The sequence below is a fragment of the Sminthopsis crassicaudata genome, chromosome 4, assembly GCF_048593235.1.
Source record: "Sminthopsis crassicaudata isolate SCR6 chromosome 4, ASM4859323v1, whole genome shotgun sequence".
NCBI classification, from domain to species: Eukaryota; Metazoa; Chordata; class Mammalia; order Dasyuromorphia; family Dasyuridae; genus Sminthopsis; species Sminthopsis crassicaudata.
The window spans coordinates 388,236,095-388,259,374 of NC_133620.1; the positions used below are offsets into that span (position 1 = coordinate 388,236,095).

Genomic DNA, 23,280 nt, shown 5'->3' on the forward strand with positions numbered 1-23,280 from the left:
AATTTATTACCTAATAAATTTTGTACTTTTTCTTTTTTTCCTTTTCTTTCTTCCTTTTCTTGCTTCCTTGCCCTAGGCTACAGAAACAAGCAACAAAATTGAAATATGTACCCGTGCCTACCATCTTCTTGTTAAAAAAGTGGGTTTTAACCCTAATGACATCATCTTTGACCCCAATATCCTTACCATTGGGACAGGAATGGAAGAGCATAATTTGTATGCTGTTAACTTTATCAATGCAACTAAAACTATCAAGGTAAGCTTTGAAGGTTACTCTTCCTTTTTTATTCTTTGTTACAAGGAATATTCTTCCAGGTAGGAGAGGTTTTATTTGGAAATAAAAAGTTATTGATGTGCGTAAGGGAAGTGGGGGGAAGCACACATTTGAATATTGGTGTATTCTGAAAGTTTCTTTTAGTAGAGATTTCAAGCTACCTTCCTCAAATAAGATTGGAATATAATAACAAAATAAATTTAAAAATACAATAAAGATAATGTACATTTGTAGTTTTCTAAGCCAATATATGGCCTGCAGAGATCTTCTTTAGCTAATAGCACTCCAAATTAAATAATGAAGCTGCCCCATGGAGTTCTGACTTCTGGGGTTTTCTGATGTTTCAATGGCTTATGTGCTTAGCTTTCCCCTACTTTGGAAAGCATTGATTCTCAGAGCTGTTGCTATGGTATGGAGTCAAAGGTTCTTAAATCTGGAACTGAAAGGGACCTTTTAATTCAAGCCCCCGACTTTGCTTCCATAGGAGCAGATTGGGTTCTAGTGCTTATATGATTCACCCAAGGTCAAACATAATAAGAGGCAGAGACATGATTAAACTTAGATCTTGTGCTTCCTAGTTCATCTCTTTTTTCACTGTATTGTTCTGTTGCCATTGGGTTGGTCAGCTTGCTTTTATTTTGGTCCTTGTTTGATGTTTATCTTTTATGTAAAGATAGAAGTGGCAGATTAGTAGAGTTTAGGATGTGGTAGCTCTATAGATATATCTTAAGGTCTATTGTGTGGAAGAATCCTTAGATTAATTAATAAGCAATTGTTAAGTGTCTACCATATACTAGAATCTTGTTCAACATGGCCCCAACATAGGGCAAAGCTAGGAACAATGAGTGGAAGTTGTAAGGGGGTTGCTGTTAGGTTCATATAAGGAAAAACTTGTTAATGGTTAGAAATATCCCAGACTGTAATACTTTCAGAGGTCATGAATTTCTTATTACCAAAAAAAAAAAAAAGGATGACCATTTGCCAGATATTTTGTAGAAGGGAATCTTGTTCATATCTTGGTTGAATGAAATGTCTTCTGGGCTTCCTTCCAACTAAGTCATTCTGTGATTTTGTGATAAAATGCCGAGGAAAATTATTAACCCATAACCAAGTGTTTGGCATCCTACTAGAGGCTATAAACATATGTATCTCCTTGGGATCAGCAGGGGTTTTCCTTCACTCTGCTGGAATTCTCACAGAAGTAGTTTTTAAGAAGCTCTAATGCCCTTCAAATATGCCATCACATTAGGATAATTAAACTGACACTAATTGAAGGAGGTAGCATTCCCAAAATGTGGTACAGCAAAAGCCTTTCTCAAATAACATGGTCTTAAGAGAGGCCTTTTGGCAGAAGCATCATAGGTCTGAACTGTGCCATACCTCAATTAGCAGAACATTTCAAGGAAATCTAAGGGGCTGGCTTGATTTAGGAAGTTTTTTCTTTGAAAACTTGTGAGGTACTATCACCATTACTATTCAATATAGTACTAGAAACACTAGCCTCGGCAATAAGAGCCAAGAAAGAGATTCAAGGAATTAGAGTAGGAAATGAGGAAATCAAACTATCACTCTTTGCAGATGACATGATGGTAAACTTAGAGAACCTCAAAGACTCTGCTAAAAAGCTATTAGAAATAATTCAGAATTTTAGCAAAGTTGCAGGATATAAAATAAATCCACATAAATGCTGGGATGTGGGAAAACTGGGACACTAATACATTGTTGGTGGAGTTGTGAAAGAATCCAGCCATTCTGGAGAGCAATTTGGAACTATGCCCAAAAAGTTATCAAAATGTGCATACCCTTTGATCCAGCATTGCTGCTATTGGGCTTATATCCCAAAGAAATACTGAGGAGGGGAAAGGGACCTGTATGTGCCAAAATGTTTTTGGCAGCTCTTTTCGTAGTGGCTAGAAACTGGAAGATGAATGGATGTCCATCAATTGGAGAATGGTTGGGTAAATTATGGTATATGAAGGTTATGGAATATTATTGCTCTGTAAGAAATGACTAGCAGGATGAATACAGAGAGGCTTGGAGAGACTTACAACAACTGATGCTGAGTGCAATGAATAGAACCAGAAGATCGCTGTACACTTCAATGTTGTATGAAGATGTATTCTGATGGAAGTGGATATCTTCAACATAAAGAAGATCCAACTCACTTCCAGTTGATCAATGATGGACAGAAACAACTACACCCAGAGAAAGAACACTGGGAAGTGAATGTAAATTGTTAGCACTACTGTCTATTTACCCAGGTTACTTAAACCTTTGGAATCTAATACTTAATGTGCAACAAGAAAATGAATACAAGGGATAATGTTATAAAAAAAATTACTCATGCATATATACTGTCAAAAAATTATAAATAAAATTAAAAAAAAAAAGAAAAGAAAACTTGTGAGGTAGACTTGAGTGTGTTCAGTAAGTGTATTCATGTGGTTGAGTTTTGCATCCTTGTTTCCATCCCCAGTTTGCTTGAGAGATGATTACACAGAGGAGTTGTGCTGAATGTAGAGCTATTGTAGTTAGTCATTCCTGTCCATCCATAAGGCATAATCTACAAAAAAGGGACATTTTAAGTTAGAAACTCACTAACAGGTTGCTCATCTTTTTGGTTTGAAGCAGTACCTCCATTCCTACTCTTGACAGGTACAATAGACTAAAAGTTTGGTTTTTTCCCAGCTCTTCTTGATTTTTTCCTGTAGTTTGTGCTCTTTTTATCAAATGTTGGACTTTTGAATTAATTTCCTTTTGCTTTTTGCTAAGTGATTGTTTGTTCCATTCAACATCTTTTCCATCGTTTTCATCAATACCCAATAGTGACTCTTTATAATGTAATTTGAGGACTAATAAAGATAGATGTTTCATTCTTACTTTTTTCATTGATCCTCTTGTAGTTTTTATTTCTCTAAAAGTGAATTTTATTTTAGCTAGTGCTATAATTCCTTAGTTGTTTGGTTGATGAGACATAAATCTGAAAAGTAGTTAGATAATATATCATTTTCATTGTATCATTTTAGAAGCTTTTAAAATTTATGTATCATGTTATAAAAGTGCCTAGGTACTGTGATGGATGGGCTTTATGCCACTGAGTCTACAATTTAGGAAGAAAATTGAAACATTTAATTTTTTTGGTGTGGGAATCATTGGTTTCTTTGTTGTTCTAAAAAGCTCATGTGACCCAACCATGAGCAATGAATTGTTCAGATTTCTACAGTTTTTTAATTGTATTATTGAATTTGCCTTTGCAGATACTCTTGTACCTTTATTTGAATGCAATTTTACTTTTTACCATTTACTCCTGACATTTCTTAGTTTAATACAGAAGTGTTGATGATTTTTATGCATTTTATTTTCTATTCTGTTAACTTTTCTGAAGCCAGAAATTACCTCAGGTTTTGGGTAATTGTTTCTTCTTCATTTTTTTTTTTTAATCAAGAGAAATTTCTTTTCTGCTACCTTTTTTATGGCTATAATACATTAATGAGGATAAAGAAGGAACTGGGTTACAGAGGTGTGGGCTTTCTGATAAACATAGGGAAGACTTGCCTTTCCTTTTGTAACATTTCTATAAAATCAGGGTTCACATCTGAAAAAAAAATCTTCTAGTTCATATCCTAACTTTTGAGTCAAAATAGCATTAAAGATCACAAAGCGGAAAGCAATACCTATTTTAAGCAAACATTTTACTTAGGGAATGATATTTCCTTTTTTTTTTTTTTAATAATAGTAAAATGATAAGTATTATTTTTTCATGGGTTCTGAAATCCCCTTAGTAATTTTCACCTAAGTATAACAGATCTAATTTTTCTTGATTATGCAGTCCTCTTTCAGGATTGATGAAAGAAATATCCTTTGAAAAAATACAAAGTTGTTGATGACTGACGTGACATTTTTTTGTATCTTTTGGGGCATCTTTTGGTCTAAATGCAGTTGGATTTGATTCATAATTTGCCCCATGTCAAGCTGTTGATGAGTCATCATTTTAGAATTTGTGAACCTTCTCTTTCTCACTTGTTTTTAATTATGATTTTATAATTAGCTTTCCAATTTGTTTGTGGTCTTTTAGGGTCAAACAAGCTAGAAAATGTATCTAAGGCCAGATTTGAACTATGGTCCTCCTGACTCCAGGGCTTTGAAGCCTTGTGCCACCTGGCTGCCCCTTTTAGTTGCTTAACAAAAAATTGGAAGCTTTTTACATTTATATATCATGTTTATCATGATGTCTGAGTATTGTGTTGGCTAAGCTCTGTGCCATTGAGGAGTCTACAGTTTAGTAAGAAAAGTTGCTTTGAAATTGAATGTTTTTGGGGGGCTGTTAGGTGGCACAGTGGAAAGAGCACCAGCCCTGAGTTCAAATGTGGTTTCATATACTTAACATGTCTTAGCAGTATGACCCTGGGCGAGTCCCTTATCCCCAATTGCCGAAAGAAAGAAAGAAAGCAAGAAAGGAAGGAAGGGAGGGAGGGAGGGAGGGAGGGAGGGAGGGAGGGAGAGAGAGAGAGAGAGAGAGAGGAGAGAGGAGAGAGGAGAGAGGAGAGAGGAGAGAGGAGAGAGGAGAGAAGAGAGAAAGAAAGAAAGAAAGAAAGAAAGAAAGAAAGAAAGAAAGAAAGAAAGAAAGAAAGAAAGAAAGAAAGAAAGAAAGAAAGAAAGAAAGAAAGAAAGAAAGAAAGAAAGAAAGAAAGAAAGAAAGAAAGAAAGAAAGAAAGAAAGAAAGAAAGAAAGAAAGAAAGAAAGAAAGAAGGAAAAGGAAAGGAAGGAAAAAAAAAGAAACTGATGTTTTTGATAGGGCTGTCGTGGCTTCTTTGTTGCCCTAAGAAGCTCTAAATTATGAACGATAATTTCCTTTTGTGAGAAACATCTTGGCATAAAGAATAGAGATTTCAAAGGCAGGAAGACCTAGGTTGAAATCCCACTTCTGGCACCTACTGTGTGACCCTGGGCAGGACTCCAAAGTGCTGAGTGCAGACCACTCTCAGACCGTAAAGTGCAGAGATGTTTCCCTGCACAGGCAGGGTGATTGGGCAGCTGTCCTCACCAGGAAGTTCACCTGTGAAGTTGTAGTTTAGTCCTTGTGTCTAACACTTTTTTTTCTTCTCCATTCTTGTCAAGAACAATGGATGCTGTTCTTGGTTACACTGACAAATATTATCAAATTTCACATTTTTGGCAGGAAACATTACCTGGAGCCAAAATAAGTGGAGGCCTTTCCAACCTGTCCTTCTCCTTCAGAGGAATGGAAGCTATTCGAGAAGCCATGCATGGGGTTTTTCTTTACCATGCAATAAAGGTACGTGCTGAGGCCAGATGGTCCTGTGGAGCACCAGCGTGGGCCCTGACTCTTCCTGACTTCTTTTCATTCTTCTCAGTTTGGAATGGACATGGGAATCGTGAATGCAGGAAGCCTCCCAGTGTATGATGACATTCACAAAGACCTCCTCCAGCTTTGTGAAGATCTGATTTGGAATAAGGACCCAGATGCAACAGAGAAGCTGTTACGCTATGCCCAGGTAATTTCAAGTAGAAGAGAAGAGAAAAGTGTTTTGGAGAGCAGCAAATGTACTAAATGGTGTGATTGATGGAGATTTAAGTTCAAATATGACCTCAGGTAGTTACTAACTGCTTGATCCCAGGCAAATCATTTAGTGTCTCTTTGTCCCAATTTCCTCATCTATAAAATGGGTATAGTAATAGTAGGTACTTCCTAGAGCTGTTCTGATGATCAAATAAAAGAATTTAGCTCAATGCTAAGGTTAATTGACTTGCTCAAAGTTACATAAGCAGTAAGTTGCCAAGTTGCAATTTGAAAGTAGGTCTTTTGATTTCATCTGATCTTAATCTTCTTTCTATTTTTTTCCTTTAATTTCAGAGACAGAGAGGAAGAGATGGGGGGGGGGGAGAGAGAGAGAGAGAGAGAGAGAGAGAGAGAGAGAGAGAGAGAGAGAGAGAGAGAGAGAGAGAGAGAGAGAGAGTGTGTGTGTGTGTGTGTGTGTGTGTGTAAAGGGGCCCTATTTCACAAAAGCTTACAGGCTCTTAAACTGAGTCATACAAGGTTGAGGATGCTGGTAACAAGATGCTTATGTGAATTTTGTTACTATTTAATCACTTGTCAATCTCTTCCCCCACTCCCCTTACATACAGTAATTTTCCCTCTTTGAGCAGGGCAGAAGGAAATGGGTTCCCAGAAAAAGAAATCAAGACAGAAATGCAAAAGGGGGACAGGGTTCTTGCTCTTTCAGCCTACTGAGAGAAATTGGATTTCTAGAGTTCTGTTTAGGGAAGTTTGCATTAAGAGAAGCTCATTGGAGTTCAGATCATGTAGCCAATTGACTTTCCTCTGAGTTCTTTCTCCTATGGCTGTGGGCCCAAGTGCCCTAGTTTTGGTCTTTGTGAGTTATAAGTAGCCATTTTTTAGCATCTGTCAGTTTTCCAGATGAGGAAACCAACTTGGCAGAAACATTTTCCCCCCTCCTTCCCGTACTTTCTCTGTTTACTACTTCTTTTCACAGTGGTCCCAGATTTTCTTCATACTTTACTGATAGAAACCTTATGAAAGTTATCATTAAACCTGCATTCTCTTGTTGGTTGCAGCAATCCTCAATTAGACCTTTCTTTGATCACAACATTCTGTTGTTAGAGGCTAGAAGATGGTTTATAAGTTCTTTGACTTGATATTGGACCAAATTATTCTTAATTGATTATTGCTTGCCTCCTTTGTTGCAGGAGATAGATCAGTAGTCCTCAAACTTTTTATTTTTTATTTTATTTTTAAAATTTTTTTTATTAATTTTATAATTATAACTTTTTTGACAGTACACATGCATAGGTAATTTTTTTAACAACATTATCCCTTGTACTCCCTTCTGCCCCGAATTTTCCCCTCCTTCCCTCCACCCCCGCCCCTAGATGTCAGGCATTCCCATATATATTAAGTATGTTAGAGTATATCCTAGGTATAATATATATGTGCAGAACCAAATTTTTTTTTTGTTGTTGTTGTTGCAATGGAAGAATTGAATTCGGAAGGTAAAAATAATCTGGGGAGAAAAACAAAAAATGCAAACAGTTTACACTCATTTCCTAGTGTTCCTTCTTTGGGTGTAGCTGATTCTGTCCATCATGGATCAATTGGAACTATATTAGCTCTTCTCTATGTTGAAGATATCCACTTCCATCAGAATACATCCTCATACAGTATTGTTGTTGAGGTGTATAATCTCCTAGTTCTGCTTATTTCACTCAGCATCAGTTGATGTAAGTCTCTCTGAGCCTCTCTGTATTCATCCTGTTGGTCATTTCTTACAGAACAATAATATGCCATAACATTCATATACCATAATTTACCCAACCATTCTCCAGTTAATGGGCATCCATTCAGTTTCCAGTTTCTGGCCACTACAAAAAGAGCTGCCACAAATATTTTGGCACATACAGGTCCCTTTCCCTTCTTTAGTATTTCCTTGGGATATAGGCCCAGTAGTAGCACTGCTGGATCAAAGGGTATGCACAGTTTGATAACTTTTCCTCAAACTTTTTAAATAGGGGCCCAGTTCACTGTCCCTCAGACTGTGGGAGGGCCGGACTATAGTAAAAACAAAAACTCACACTCTGTCTCCGCCCCTCAGCCCATTTTCCATAACCTGGTGGACCGCATAAATGTCCTCAGCAGGCCGCATCTGGCCTGCAGGCTGTAGTTTGAAAACCCCTGAGATAGATAGTACTTTCATTTCAGAAAGACAAACAAGGAGCACCTTATCATAAGACATTTTTTAAATAATTCTTGGTGGATTCCAACACATTTTACATTTCAGTCACTCTTTAATCATTTATTAAGCACTTGATATATGCCAGGCACTGTGCTTTAAGAAGCTTAAGATTTAATGGGATATTAGTCTCTTCAGAACCTTTTAACAAGCTCAGTAAGATAGTGGCTGACTGTTAGTCCCATTTTACTGATGGGGAAACTGAATTTTAGAGAAGTTAAATGATTTGCCCAGGTTGATACTGCTAATACAAGCTTGAGGTGAACTTCAAATCTAGTGTCTCCTTTAAATTTTTATTTATTTAATTTTTAATTTAGGCGTAAAACAAGCAATTCCCATAACTATAATACCCCTCCCCCCCAATGAAATGGTAAATCTATTATGTACAACTTGCTATTTCTTTTAAAGTTAACATGTAAATTTCTATTTCTTTTCTACCCATCCCACCGTATGCTATACTAAATCTTCGAGAATGAGATGTTATAAATGTTTAAAGTAATATTCTCACTTTAAATTATTCAAGGCATGTGATATTATTCTCCTCCCCTTTCCTCATTTCAATTTTGGGCTGTTGTTTACCAATTTTCTTTCCTGTATATCTTGATAAGTTGTCAGGAGATTTAGTCTCCAGTGGTACAGGCAGAGTTGAGGGGATCCTAATAGACATTCCAAGAGCTGCAATCCATCATAAGAAAAATGGCCTTTTTCTTTCTGATTTAACTGTGGTGGTGTGTTCTGAGCCATCAAGATCACTGTTAAGGAGCTTCTCTACATTCATGTTGACTTCTATTAATGTAATGGGACTTAATAACGCAAACAGACATAGTTTAACAACCTCTGGGAGCCACTTTTTAAGTAGCATTTCTTTAGGAGGCACTAAGTGCAAAATGGAGCATGAAAAGTGGGAATGTACTAAAGCAAATGAAAGTCATTGGGGTTTTTTCCCTGCTCCCTTGAGGGAACGATTATCCCCTTTCAAAAATGAACTTATCTAAATACCAGCCCTCCTGCTCATGTCTCCTGCTTGGTTCATTGTTGTAAACACTGAGAAGAGTCCTATGCTCGAACCTCCAAGGTCCTGTAGATCCTTTCTTTAATTAGCATTAAACTAATTGCAAAAGATTTAAAGTGATCCCAAGACAATGTCAGGACCCAGGCTGATGAGGAAATTCTGTGGTAATCAAATGTTCTGCTCTCCAGCATTAGAGGCAGAATTATATATTGGATAGAGTGTTGGTTTTAGGGTTCAGAATCCATCAGTCAACAAGTATTTTATTAATTAACTGCCTGCTATGTGCCAGCATTGGGAATAGGTACATAAAGAATGAAATAATTTCTATTTACAAAGACCTTAAGAGACTATAGCATGAATATAATAAAAATGGATAAATATAAACATAAATCAGATAGTTAAAATCAAGATAATTTGGGGGGAGAGCACTCTCCAGTGCATTTACAATTCATCTTACAATTATGAAAAGAAGTTGAAGGGAAAAAAAACCTAATAAAGCCTATTTCCTTTGAGAGTAAATTTAGCTATTTGGAGGAGAAATATGGAGATCCTTGAGATCTTAAGTCTTAATAAGTTTAATATTTTTGACTAAATTGAATGATGCAAAACTCTTCTCAGAAGTGACCTATCTTTTATTATGAGGGTTTAACATAGCTTTAATTGGTATTTCACACAGTAAATTAAGTCCTTTTAATACTGATTTCATTGTTAATAATTTTATATTCAGTAATTTCAATTGAGTCATTGCAGATTAAGGAATTTAATAAAGATAAGGATTTACTTTGGGAAAGGAAGTTTTTACAGTTGGTTTATTAAATAACATTTAATAAATGGGAATATAGTTTGAGCCAATTGATGAAGTAGTGAGATTAACAGAATTTGAGATAACAAGATTATATTTGGGAATAATTGAAGTAGATTCAATTGTAAAAGCAAAGTGAATTATATAATTGCAAAGACTGAGGGGTGATATTCAGGTAAGGTTGGTAGATCTGTCTCTTGCCTTGAAATGTCAAATATCAACAAATGTTGCATATCAAGTTCTGTGAGTCTTAATGTCAGCAGTTATCCAACCCTTCTGTTTCATTTTCATCATGCACTCTCTTTCTCCACCAAGCACACAGTTCATCCTTTCATCATTGCATGACTGACAACCTTTTTACATTCAATATCTACCCAGTTGAGATACTTCTGCTGGATTAATTTTCTTTTTAAAAAAATGTTCTTTTTTATTAGCACTTAAATATCAAGAAACACAAACAATTCAGAGTACAAAGAAAAGAATAAAAAAAGAGGACCATATATATATCTTTGGAGGATATATTGTTGACTGAAGGTTCCAGCCTCCAACCTTTTTGAGTTGATGGCTACTTATTGTCTTCATTTTCAGACTCAGGCCAAAGGAGGAAAGAAAGCTATTCAGACAGATGAGTGGCGGAATGGCCCTATCGAGGAAAGACTGGAGTATGCCCTAGTTAAGGTAAGTTAGGAAAACTAGAACATCACAAGATTGGAAGGAAACACAGAATGGGATCCTATCTAGAATGTTCCAAAAGTCTTGAGGGCTGTAACGTGCTGTCGTCTCCAGAAGCTGCTGATCGCTCTCTGGGAGGAGATCTGCTATGTCAACTCAAATCTCTTGGACAGATTCTTCTTCCTGTAGAGAACTGTTGTCTCCAGACAGTTGCCGTTAACTGTCGTCCAGAGAAGTGACTTCCCTTCCTGCAGAGCCGCATCAAGCCTGTTCTAAAGCAGAGATTAACTTTTTCTTCCAGAGCTGCCCTTTTTATCCTCCCAGAGAATGGGTGTGGGATAATGCAAGGACTTCTGGGAAGAAGTTCTTCAACCAATGAGCTTGCTCCTCCTAGAATTCCTAAGGTGTAAACTCCCTTTAAAGGCCTGAACCAAAGGTCTGAGCCAGAGAACTGTCAAGTCAACCTGAATTCTCACCTTGTCACTGTCCAGACAATCTGAGTTCTCACCTTGTCACTGTCCAGACAACCTGAGTTCTCACCTGGTAATCCTAACAGAGGGCAGTTTTCAGCTTTTATAAGTGAATGACCTTCAGACTTTGCATGATTTGCTCATTTGTGTGATCATTGGCATGAGTCTCTTGGTGTTCAAGAACAGGGTGCTAATACAAGGAATTCATTAGGAAATTAACAAATTTTTGTTGAACCCTTAATTTGTGAAAGGTGCTGTGATTATATCTGGTACCACTTTTTGCATTTGTATTTAATATTTCTCTAGTAGCAGTATTTTTAAAAAGCCAGTATTGTTTGGTATTTTGTAGCCCTCCACTTCCTACTGCCAGGAATAGGTTTGAATCATAGGATCATAAAATTTTAGAATTGAAAAAGACCCTAGAACTCACTCACCATGGTTCTTACAAACCTTTTCATCTTTTCTCAATCCTCCCATTGCTTCCCTTTGCCTCCCTATTCTTTCACCTGAGATTCTTGCCTCTTATTTTGCAAAAAAAAAAAAAATTGAGGGTATGAAATCCCTTTTCTCCCCCTTCCTCAACTCTTATCACTCAGGTCCCTTTGTAATTATCTCCTCCTTCAGCCCTTCTTACATGATGAAGTGGCTTTCTCCTTACTAAGACTAACCTTCTTGTTCAGACATTCCCACTTGAGCCTATCTCCTCTAACGGATTGTTCCCTCTGTCATCCCCACTCTCACTTATCTACCTCCCTCCCTGTCTGCTAGCTGCATCCCTGTTGCTTACAAACATGCTTGTCTCTCCTACATCCCAAAAGAGCCCTTACTTTATCCTCCTATCTTCATATCCATTTCTTCTGCTCTTATAACTTATTGGAAAAGCCTCCATTACCTCTCTACAATCCATTTTCCAACCTTAACATCTCACTGAAATTGCTTTCTTCAAAGATATTAATAATCTTAGTTGCCAAATCCATTGGCTTTTTTTTTCTTCTTAGCATTACCAAATACATGTAAAGATAGTCTTCAGCATTCATTTAAAAAACAAACAAACCACAAAACATTTACTTATTTGTTTATTTGTGAGGCCTTTGGGTTTAAGAGACTTGCCTAGGGTCAAATAGCTAGTTGGTAAATGTTAAGTGTTTGAGATCCTACTTCAGTTGGTGATCCCATCTACTCCCTAAATTTATCACCATCTCTATTCAAATGACTCTCAAATCTGCCCATCCTGCTGCTGACTTCCAGTCTTAGGTCTCCAGCTTCCTTTCAGAAGTTCTCAGACTGGATGTCCAGTAGACAACTTGAATTAAACATGCCTCAAATGGGGCGCATTATCTTTTCCTTTTAAATTCTCCTCATGTCTGTCTTACTTTGGAGGACAGCACCATCCCTTCATCTCTAAGATTGCAACATAGGAGCCATCTTTGTTCTTCATATCCTCCTCCTCACTCCCCCATGTCCAATCTATGTCCGAGGCCTAAGATTTTTACCTTTGAAATAATTCTCAAATGTCACGTCTTCTATGATAGTGCCACTTCTCTCGTGCAGGCCCTTATCACCTCGTTCCTGAGTTCTTCTGGTAGCCGCTTTTGGGTGCTTCTACTCATTTCTTCTCATGCCAGTCTATCCTTCACCAAATTGCCAAAGAGATTTTCCCAAAGAGCAGCACATCCAAGCGTGTCACTCCCTTGTTCAACAAACTCTAATGGCTCCCCATTTCCTCCAGGCTAAAATACAAGCTGCTCTTTGGCATTCAAAGCCCTTCATAATTTAGCCTTCTCCTGTCTTTCCACTCTTCTCACTCTTTTTTCCCTTGCTATGTAATCCTTGATCTTGTGACACCAGTCCCTTGGCTGTTTCAGGAACAAGATCTTCCATCTCCTGATTCCTGATATTTTTTCTGGCTGTCCTTCCTCAATTCCACCTACTAACTTCCTTGGGAATTTAAGTCCCATCTAAAATCCCACCTTTCTCAGGAAGCCTTCCCCAGCCCTTCTTGATTCTAGTGTCTTCTCTTAGTGAACTAACTCCTATTTATCTTGCATATAGCTTACTTTGTATGTATTTGTTTGCTTGTTCTCTCCCCCTTAGATGGTAAGCTCCTTAAAGGCAAGGACTGTCTCTTGCCTCTTTTTATCCTCTTGGTTTAATATATCCCCTGGCATGTAGTAGGCCTATAATAAATATTTATTGTTTGATCTTATCAGACTTCCATTTCCATAGTCAAGTAAACTTGTGTGCACAGACTTGGCCAAGGTCACACCTGTAGTTAGTGGTAAAGACTAGACTAGAAGGCTTCTTTCTTTTCCTGTCTTTTGTCCATTTATATCCCACTTTCTCTCTTATTTCCACAACTGACATCTTATTTTGTCTGCTTTTTATTTGAGTAGCTTTGGGCCTGGTAGTCTGCTTTGTACCTTGCCCATTGTCTGTCTGTCCTTAGTCCTTTAACATTCTCCTCAGTTTCCCCACCTGTGAGATTTGATGAGAAAGTTCCTTCACATCAGAGATATCAGAATTTCAACATCTATTAGTTTACTGAAAGCCAAAGCAAGGTTGGTTTGCTGGTTTTTCTTAGAATTTGTATTTTGGTCTTCAGAAAGTCTGTGAAAGAACTGAGTTTTCAAATATGATTGTTAAAACTCTGTTGAAATTTTATTATAGTCTTTTTCTTTCAGGGCATTGAAAAATACATTGTAGAGGACACCGAGGAAGCAAGAATCAACAAAGAAAAATATCCCCGACCACTGAACATAATCGAAGGGCCTCTGATGAATGGCATGAAAGTAGTTGGGGATCTCTTTGGTGCTGGAAAGATGTTTCTTCCACAGGTTGGCAAAAGAACCAGCAGTGGGAGTGGGGATTGGGATGACAGTGGTAGAAATTCTTACAGTGGTGTGAGTAACAGTTACTCTGGAAGCCCTTCAGGACATGAATCAAATGTCTATTAAGAACCTGCTGGGTGTGCTACTGTGATATACTTTGGAGATAAAAAGGCCAAATTGAAACCATTTCTGCCCCCAGGGAGGTTAACACTATTTCAGGAGATAAATGTACAATTTTGAGAGTGGGAATAGGGAAGAAAGGAAGAGGTGTGTGTGTATATGTACATACACACACATCTAAATACTGGTATTTTTATAGATTGAGAATACATGTAAAATAAATACAAGGAAGTTTGGTGGATCAGGACAAGCCTCAGGTAGGCATTGGTTTTTGGTCTAAACTTTGAAGGAAAGAGAATTTTCACAGGTAGAGATAAGAATGGAGTGAATTCCAGACATGAGAAATAAAGGCGGCATTTGCTATTTCTCAGGATTTTAGTCAAATTGGGAGCTCAGGTGATTAAAGATATTCCCTTCTTCCTTCTCTTCTCCCATCCATCCCACCTCAACCCAGTAAGGAAGACTGCCTGGAAAATCTATCTTTTGTAAGATTGGAGCTCAGAGGTCACCTGAGAATACTCTTTCCTCTGTATTTAAATCTTCCTTTCCCTTTTCCCTCCCCAAAAGAAAGAAAACAAAGTTTCAAATCTCCTTTTAATGCCTCCTTTGGAATATAGATGTTTAATTTGGTCTTCTGATGCTGACATCCCAGAATGATTTAATTAAAACAAATAGGTTCAATGAGAGCTGGAATATATTAATTTTTATTTTTATTTTATTTCACTTTTTTATGGCTAGCAGTGACTCTTAAGCTTAATTTACATTTGCAGAGGTGTTATAAAGGATGTCACAAAATAGAGCCTGATCTATTGCCCAATAAATAAATTCATTTCAGCAAATATTTATTAAGAACCTCATCCTTTTCATCTCCTGCCTTTCTTAAAGTATCAGCTAAAGCCTCATCTTCTATAGCATTCTTCACATTCAAGGGGATAGACAATTTACAAAAGTCAGTCGGTGCAAAATACAGGATAGAGAATGGAGAATTTCTTGATATGGAACTGTCCTCTACAAAAGCTAGCATTTTTTCTATAACTTATAATTTGGAAAAACCTAGAGCAGAAGTATCCAATACTCCTGAAAGTGGTTTGAACCATACTGAAATGTATTGGGGGAATTTTGAACAAAATAAATTAAACTATAGTAAAATAGATAATATAAAATTTAAAACTAAGTCATTATGTAGTCTGCAAGAATACTATATGTGGTTTAGTGTGCCTGCTCCTGCCTCTTGTTTTTATTTGAGTAATAACTCAATTATATCATATGTAGTATTTATTATACATAATAATTCATATCATTTGTGATTATATATTTTGCATGTTTATATATAAATAATTATATTATGTACAACAATTAACTGAAGTCAGAGAAGGCTTTGTGTAGAACTGGTTAAAGGAAGACAAGGGAATTCTTATGAGAATAGAGGAGGAAGAACAATATTCAGAAGAAATGTCATTAGGAACTAGAATTGTCTAAGAAAGTTTGAGAAAAATAACTTTGAGCTGATAACCCTTGGAAGATGGTAGGATCTCGATAGATGAAGAAAAGAGAGAGAATAGCTTAAACAACAGTTTGAAGGGAGGAAAATATAAAACCATTTTTGGCTTTCACTTCTATGTCCTCCCATGTTTGATTTTATTGACTATTTCTAATTTGCTAACTGTCTTTGATCTCTCATAATGTGAAAGCTTATTTTTTTGTCAAGTGATTGTTAAAATGGATAGAACATTGAGTCTGGAATTAGGAGGACCTGAATTCAAATATTGCCTGAGGCATTACTAGTTGTGTCCTTTAACAGATCATTCAACTTCTTTCAATCTCAGTTTCCTCATCTTTAAAATAGGGATAATAACAATAGTAGTAGTTCCTTTCCAGGGTTGTTTTGAGCATGAGATGTGATAATATTTGTTAAATGCTATGCAAATGCTATTAGGTATTATATACTCTGGAATTTCCACAAATGCATTGATTATTTTTGTTTTTGTAGGTAATAAAGTCAGCCCGTGTCATGAAGAAGGCAGTTGGCTATCTTATTCCTTTCATGGAAAAAGAAAGAGCAGAAAAAAGGGCTCTTACTGGAAATGTGGAAGAAGAGGCAAGTCATTGTATGCTTCATTTGACCTTTTGGAGGGTTGGTTTTTTGATTTGGGAACAGATGGTTTTGCTTTTGGACTTTGTTGAGGTCATTATCTGGGATGTAAAGGAAATAGTAGACAATTCCGTGAAGTAGTTGGTAGTGCAGGGGATAGAGCACTGGGTCTGAAGTCAGGAAGACATTTAACCTGTGTGATCGTAGGCAACTCGCTTAACCTCTGAATACCTCATTTTTTTCAACTATAAAATGGGGATAATACTAATACCTATCTCTTTGGATTTTGAGATTCAAATAAGCTAAGTCTTATGTAGTGCTTAACACAATGCCTGTGACACTTAAATGCTTTCTTAGCCCTTCCCCTCAGATACTTAACTAGCTATGTGAACCTGTACAAGTTAATTTACTTATCTCTACCTCTGCTTTCTTCTTTATAAAATAGGAATAATAACATTTTTAAAACATATATATATATATATATATATATATGTATGTATATATATATATATATTTTTATATAATGTACTTTGTATAATATATTATTACATAAAATTGTAATAGCATTTATCTCGATGTGAGGATCAAACAAGGTAACAATAATAAAATGCTTAGCACAGTTCTTGACTCTTAACTTAATAAATACTGGTTTTCTTTTGATTTTCAAGTATTAGAGTATCTTTAAGTGAGTGCTCTTTTGAACTCTGTGTTATCTCTAGCTTTGGATTATTCTTCCAATGAAAACCCATAATGTTCAGATGAAAGCAATTGAATGAGTGATGAAAAGAGCATTTGTTAAATGTTTACTTTGTTTCAGGGACTATTGTGGGGACACAAATGTAAAAACAGTCTCAAGGAACATACATTTGAATGGGGAAGATTGCAGAGGAGTGGTGATATTGGGGTTGGTAGTGGACAACAGGAGAGTTGAGTGGAGAATGATGATCTTTACCTGGGCAGGAGTTGGGAAGTGGTGAGGAGACTAGGAAGATGGTCAGAGTACATCATAGGGAACTTTAGGGGTGCATAGGAATAGTGGGCTCCCCCCAGTTACATGCAAAGAAGCCTGATGGCAAAGCAGAGGCAGAGAGGGTAGAGAATGGCTTCATGGCCCAAAGATGGCTATAGTATAATGTTCCTTACCAGTGTTTGTTTTTGAGAATTGGCCCCTATTTGGTGGTATTTTTTTGGGGGGGGGGGAAGAGTGATAATGGGCAAATCATTTACTATTGTCTGACCAGTCTTTAGCCTAATTGGAGTCCAGTCTGCCTCCTCTTTGTTCTGGCCACACAAAGTCCTCTAGTTCAGTTAGCTTGGTGAACTCACTGTGTGAAATACAGAATGTTCTGGTTCTTAGCACTTAGAACCCTAAATGTTATTGTATAATTTTGTACAAAGTAGGCAGTCCCATTTGATCCTGCTTGACAAAGATTGTTCTTTTGATGGCAGTAATTTTTGCTATATTAATGCTATTCTTTCCCTTCACACATTGGTTCCACATGTAGTCTGATTTTATTTTAGTGACTTACTGAGGTAGATAGAACAATTGTTAGCATCTCCGTTTTACAGATTTAAAAAAAGTTTTTCATTTTTAACATACTTTAATGATGATTTGTTTCTTCATCTTTGTTACTTCTGGATTCCCTGCCCATGCTAGGTAAGAGCTTTCCCTTGTAACAAAGAAAATCATTTAAATAGAACACAGCAGCTGTATGCAATACTCTGTACTTGTTGTCTACTTCTTAAAGGAAAAGTGGGAGGTCATCTTTTCTCAGTGACTATGATTGCTCGTTAGAGTTACTTAGCATTTAGCTTCATTCTAGTGCATGCACAGATCTTAGTAACTTTCTATATCACCCTCCTGATTCTGTTAACTTTGCTTCTGTACTAGTTTATTCAAGTCTTGAAATGTTTTTCTATTTGTATTTAGCTGTATTCCACATTCTCTCTTTCATGCTTCTTTGGTACCAATAATGCTTGTATTGAAGGTGCAGGTTGGGCACTGAATGTTACTACCACTACTAAAACTTAAACTCGCAGATATTTGCATAATACTTTTAAGTTTTGTAAAATACTTTACAGTTGTTATCTCATTTAATCTTATGAGGTAGTTATTATTACGATCTCTATTTTACAGATGGGGAAATTAAGACAGCTAGAGATTAAATGATTTGTGCAGGGTCATGCAACCAGTAAGTGTCTGAGGCTAGATTTGAATTCAGATCTTTGTTACTCCAGTTATCCAGAGTGCCATCTAGCTACTACTTCATGAGTCATTGCTTTGTCTGGGGTTTGTAGGTACAGTGGCTAGGTGTAGAATAAATTTCTGTCTGAACTCAGCTGGTTTTCATGATGATTGAACCCATGATCATTACCTTATATTCTACTCACATATATTAATGGATTAGGGATTGGTTCTATCTTTAGCTGTCAGTTTTGGATGATACAGTTTTGGATTTTGTGTTAGATATCTAGGCTTTTTATTCATAAATGAGTCTCTTTGGTTTACTGTTGTGTTAAATACATTTCCATTCTAATGTTTGACTAACAAGCAGGATCTACTTCAAGCCCTTCACAATAAAATACCCACTTGCTTGCTTTTACACCCACAGGACCCTTATCAAGGCACCATTGTGTTGGCAACTGTCAAGGGTGATGTGCATGACATAGGCAAGAACATTGTAGGTGTAGTCCTGGGCTGTAATAATTTCAGGTAAGAATTTTAAAGGTTCATATCTTGGACCTTTCTTCTCTTTATACAGTCATTCATTGAATAAACATAGTTTAAGCATCTACAATGTGCTAGGCACTGTGCTAAGAATTGGGGATGCAAAAAAGAGACAAAGGATAGTCTTTTCATCAAGAAATTTAAATGGTTTAAAGATTCAAGAGATTTTTTTTTTTTTTTTAAATCAGTGTCTAAGGGAACATAGGGATGATCAGGAATTAAAGCATTTGGTTATTGTGATCAAATGGCAAGTAATACAGGTAGGTACTGTCTTTTTCCTTTCACTCCAATGACTATTGGTACCTTTAAAAATTATGAATAAGTTTTATTTTTTAAATATTATTTTATTTACAGTTCTAAATTTTTTCCTTCCCCTTTCCCCTCCTTTATCCATTGAAAAGGCAAGAAAAGTAAAGTCCATTATCAGTATGTATACTCATATAATACAAATTCCTATAAAAGTTCTATTGAAAGAAAGAGGTAGCCCAGAGTGGGGAGGGAAGGAAAGGAAAGGGGAGGTTAATGGGGGAGAGGTAGAAAGGAAACCTATTCCAATCCAGTCCATGCTTGGATATGTCTTCTCAGGCTATCAGCTCTCTTCTTTGGAATTGTACTGAATGTTTCTACAGTTGATTGCTTCTCACATCTTCTTCCTTTTCCCCACCAGATTTATAAGATTTTGCAGCTCAGGTCTTATGAGGTTTTATTTAATTTCAGTCCTGTATTTGTCAGTAACAAGGGTTACATTTAGATGGGAAGATTATAATTGTCTTTATATAGTAACTTTATAATACCCCATACAATTAAGTGCTTTTAAAAATTTATGATGATGAGGCTAATTTTTTAGATTGACATATATACGATGAAGTCACCTTGTAGTAAATGTCAATGTAAAGAGGATTCATCCACTACAGAATGGTTTCTGCAAGCTAATAGATGTCCTATAATGACAATGCTTGTTAATCTGATTATTATGGATTCTTTGTAATGAATAATCCACGATAATTAATTGTATTCTTGGGTTCATGCCAATTCAGGAATAAATCTCAATTGGGTACTTTTACTTTCTTTATTCTGTAGTTATAGAGAACAGAGTTGATTTTATAATTTTAAGTTCTTTTTTTGACAAAGTAATTAATTTGGGTACATGAAATTGAAAATCTTTTTCATAAACAAAGTGAGCATTTTAAGAATATGAATGGTGGAGTGGGAAGAAGGCATCTCTAATGAAGGTTTGCTGTCTTAAGATATGTATAGACAAGTGACAGAAATATGTAAGACCAAGAGCTATTCATTCCCCAATAAAGAAATGGTCAGTTAATCAATAAGCATTTATTTAGTGTGTGCTTTGTTCCAGGAACTATGCTAAGCATTGGGGTTTCAAAGAAAGGAAAAAGACAGTTATTGAATAGAGGAAACATTTTTCAAAAGAAGAATTGCAAGCTACTAACAAGCATCTGAAAAAATATTTAAGATTTCTTTCTCTAAGAGAAATATAAATTAAAAACAACCTGAGCTTTCACCTTACACTCAAATAATTTTTTTTCAGCATGTTCCTTCACTACAATGAGAAAGAGCACCAGCTCAGGTTCACCACAAAATCCTAAAAATAGGACCTATAATTTCTAATATCGAACTCTTCATAGTGAATGTAAAATACAACAAAACCTTTGGGGAAATCAAGGGCATTTGTTATAATGAGTGCTTAGCAATACTGGATATATTCTTCATACTTTTGGGGTAAGATATTCTATGTCCAAATCTCTTTTGAGAATTCCACTTCTCAGTCCTTTATAGCTGTTGATTTCTTTTAGCATTCTTTTCTTACACCTACTTCCCATGAAGATGGGACAGGAGTTTAGTTGTAATTAAACTCACCAAATACTTATTTTTGACATGCTATCTTGCTGGATTTAGTCATTGCTAATAGTAGTCAGTAGATAGTTGAAAAGATTGAGCTGGGAGTAGGGTTTGTTTTTTTTTAATATGAAGATAATTGGGGAAAAGTGACACCAGAATATTCTCTCTTAAAAGTACAAAATATTAGCAGTTATAGTGAGTTACTACTTTAAGCCAGAGTTTTGGCTAACACATTCTGCATGAAAAATTTCTCTATTTTCTATATAAGTGAGATTTTTATCTTTATCCCTATTGTGGAGAAAATGTGATTACAAATCTAAACCATTAGATTTTCCATTTTAAAAGGCAAAAAGATGACCTGTTTCTTAACTGAACTTGCTTAGTGGCTCATGGTTTATAACTTAATTATTTGGGCCACATGGCTGAGTCACACTGCATCCTGATAGCAGCACACCTAAATTGCCAAAGCAATAAGTAGGAAAAGGCAGCTTTGTAACTGCTGAAACTATAGAATTAAAGGCAACTACAGCACATATTGGACATCATAATAGGGATTTGGAGTTTGGAGGAAAGTAGCCCACATCTACCAATCATCTTAGGAATATATCCTGCTTTATTTTGTTCAGTGATAATTAAACATGTTTCATCTTAGTCTGTGCCTTGAACAGGTTTTATATGATGTTTTATATACATGGGCACTCAAGAAATGTTTTACACCACCACCCCTCCCAGCATGCTTATTATCTTTGCAATGTTAGGCAAAGATGCTTGACCTCCTTGGACTTCAGTTTCCTCATTTGTAAAATGAGGAATTCAATTAGAAGGCCTCTAAGTTTTCTTCCAGTTCTAGATCTGTGAACATGAACTTATTTTTCTTTAAATCTTTTTTTATTTTTAAAGCTTTTTGTTTTCAAAACATATGCACGGATTATTTTTCATCATTAATCCTTGCATAGCCTTGTGTTTCAGATTTTCCCCTCCCTCCTCCCGTCCCCTCCCCTAGATGATAAATAATCCAATATATTTATACATGTTACATTCAGTTTGTGTAAACATATATCTTGTTGCACAAGAAAAATCAGATCAAAAAGGAAAGTAAATGAGTAAGAAAACAAAATACAAGCGAACAACAGAAAAAGTAAGAGTGTTATATTGTGATCCACATTCAGTTCCCACAGTCATATAATACTAATGATGAATTTATTTTTTTAAAGATATTTTTTAATATTTTATCTTGATCTTTCTTGTTTTCTTTTGTCTTTATAACACCAAATGAGAGATTGAGTTCAGGGGAAGAAGAAGCAGGAGAATATGAGGAAGACTGCATGAGTGGGGAGGAAGGGAAAATTAAAGGGAGATGTTAGGTAAAGATAAGAGAAATCAGAAGAAATTAAGCTCCTGCTCTCTCAGATGTGGTGCTAAGCCATGATATACAATTATAAACAATGGAACAATCCCTTTGCTCAAGGAGGAACCATGAGAAAGGGAAGAGTAGTGGGGCAAGTTATCTCTGTGCAGTGCCTTCCTTTGTATTCATCTCTCTTAGATATTTTCTCCCTATTCTCCACTTCTTTTCCTTCTCTTCTCCCTCTTCCATATTCTTTTTCCTTTCCATTTATTCCTTTGGAGACATTTGGGGTTAAGTTGACTTGTCTAGAGTCACACAGTTGATAAGTTTCTGAGACTGGATTTGAAATCAAGTTATTCCTGACTCCAGGGCACCACATCCATTGCACTATCTAGCTGCACCTCTTTTCTGTTTTCTGTCATCTGCCTTTATGTATCAGTCTTCAATGTTAAATCGAGAATTCAGATAATCAAAGTTTTATTAATAGGACCAACAGAGTTTATGTGGTGCCAGATGTAGTGCTTTCTTGTTAACCCATACTTAATCATTTGAATCTAAGTCTTCCACAGCTGTCAAAGAGGTTTTATCCTAGATTTTATTTTTAATGGATTAAAAAAAAATCATTTTAGCATCCTCGGTTGTAAAATTATATAAAACCAATTTACCAAAGAATTTAAAATTTATCCCCTAGTCATATAGAATTGGACTACAAAAATAATGATACAGGATTTGTCATTAGAAATAAAAATAAAGAAAAAAAAAGAGAAAGAGCAGCAGCAAATCAGATATTAATTTAGCTTAGAGATTCCCTATTTTCTTATGCTAACTTCCAGGAAGAGCTTCTCACATTGACGTTTTTTCCTTCATGATTTGAGGACCTTTTGGTCTTGAACTGTTTGATCATAAAGCTTATGAAGGGAGCCTGCCTTTCCTCAGATTTTCTCGAAACTGGGGAATTTCCAGAGGAACACCCATTTATAATGCTTCAGTACTTTATGGTCCCAATTAAATTTGTTAAACTCCCCTTTATTCTCCAGCATTTTCTCAAATTTTTTTTTTTTTTTTTTTTGCCATAGGGTTATTGATTTAGGAGTCATGACTCCCTGTGATAAGATATTGAGAGCCGCTATTGACAATAAAGCAGGTAGGGTACAATTGTCGGTATTTTCATGCCTATTTACTAAATATCTGTCCATCTGTCAGAGAATAGTAAAGTTCTTCCTGATGTGTAATCTATGGGGGATTTACAAGTGAAACAATTAAAAAACTTATATGGTGGAACTATCCCAGGTAGTAGTGAATTTT

At 36.0% G+C, this 23,280-nt stretch overlaps 1 protein-coding gene across 1 annotated transcript in view; it reads left to right on the top strand.

The window, feature by feature from the left end:
• Nucleotides 1–23,280, top strand: part of MTR (5-methyltetrahydrofolate-homocysteine methyltransferase) — a 130,556-nt gene that overhangs the window by 70,902 nt on the left and 36,374 nt on the right. The window contains 8 exon segments of the mRNA XM_074262491.1: nt 77–256; nt 5,454–5,570; nt 5,650–5,790; nt 10,446–10,535; nt 13,681–13,833; nt 15,938–16,045; nt 18,652–18,752; nt 23,052–23,119. Of these exon segments, the coding sequence (XP_074118592.1) occupies nt 77–256; nt 5,454–5,570; nt 5,650–5,790; nt 10,446–10,535; nt 13,681–13,833; nt 15,938–16,045; nt 18,652–18,752; nt 23,052–23,119 (958 nt within the window).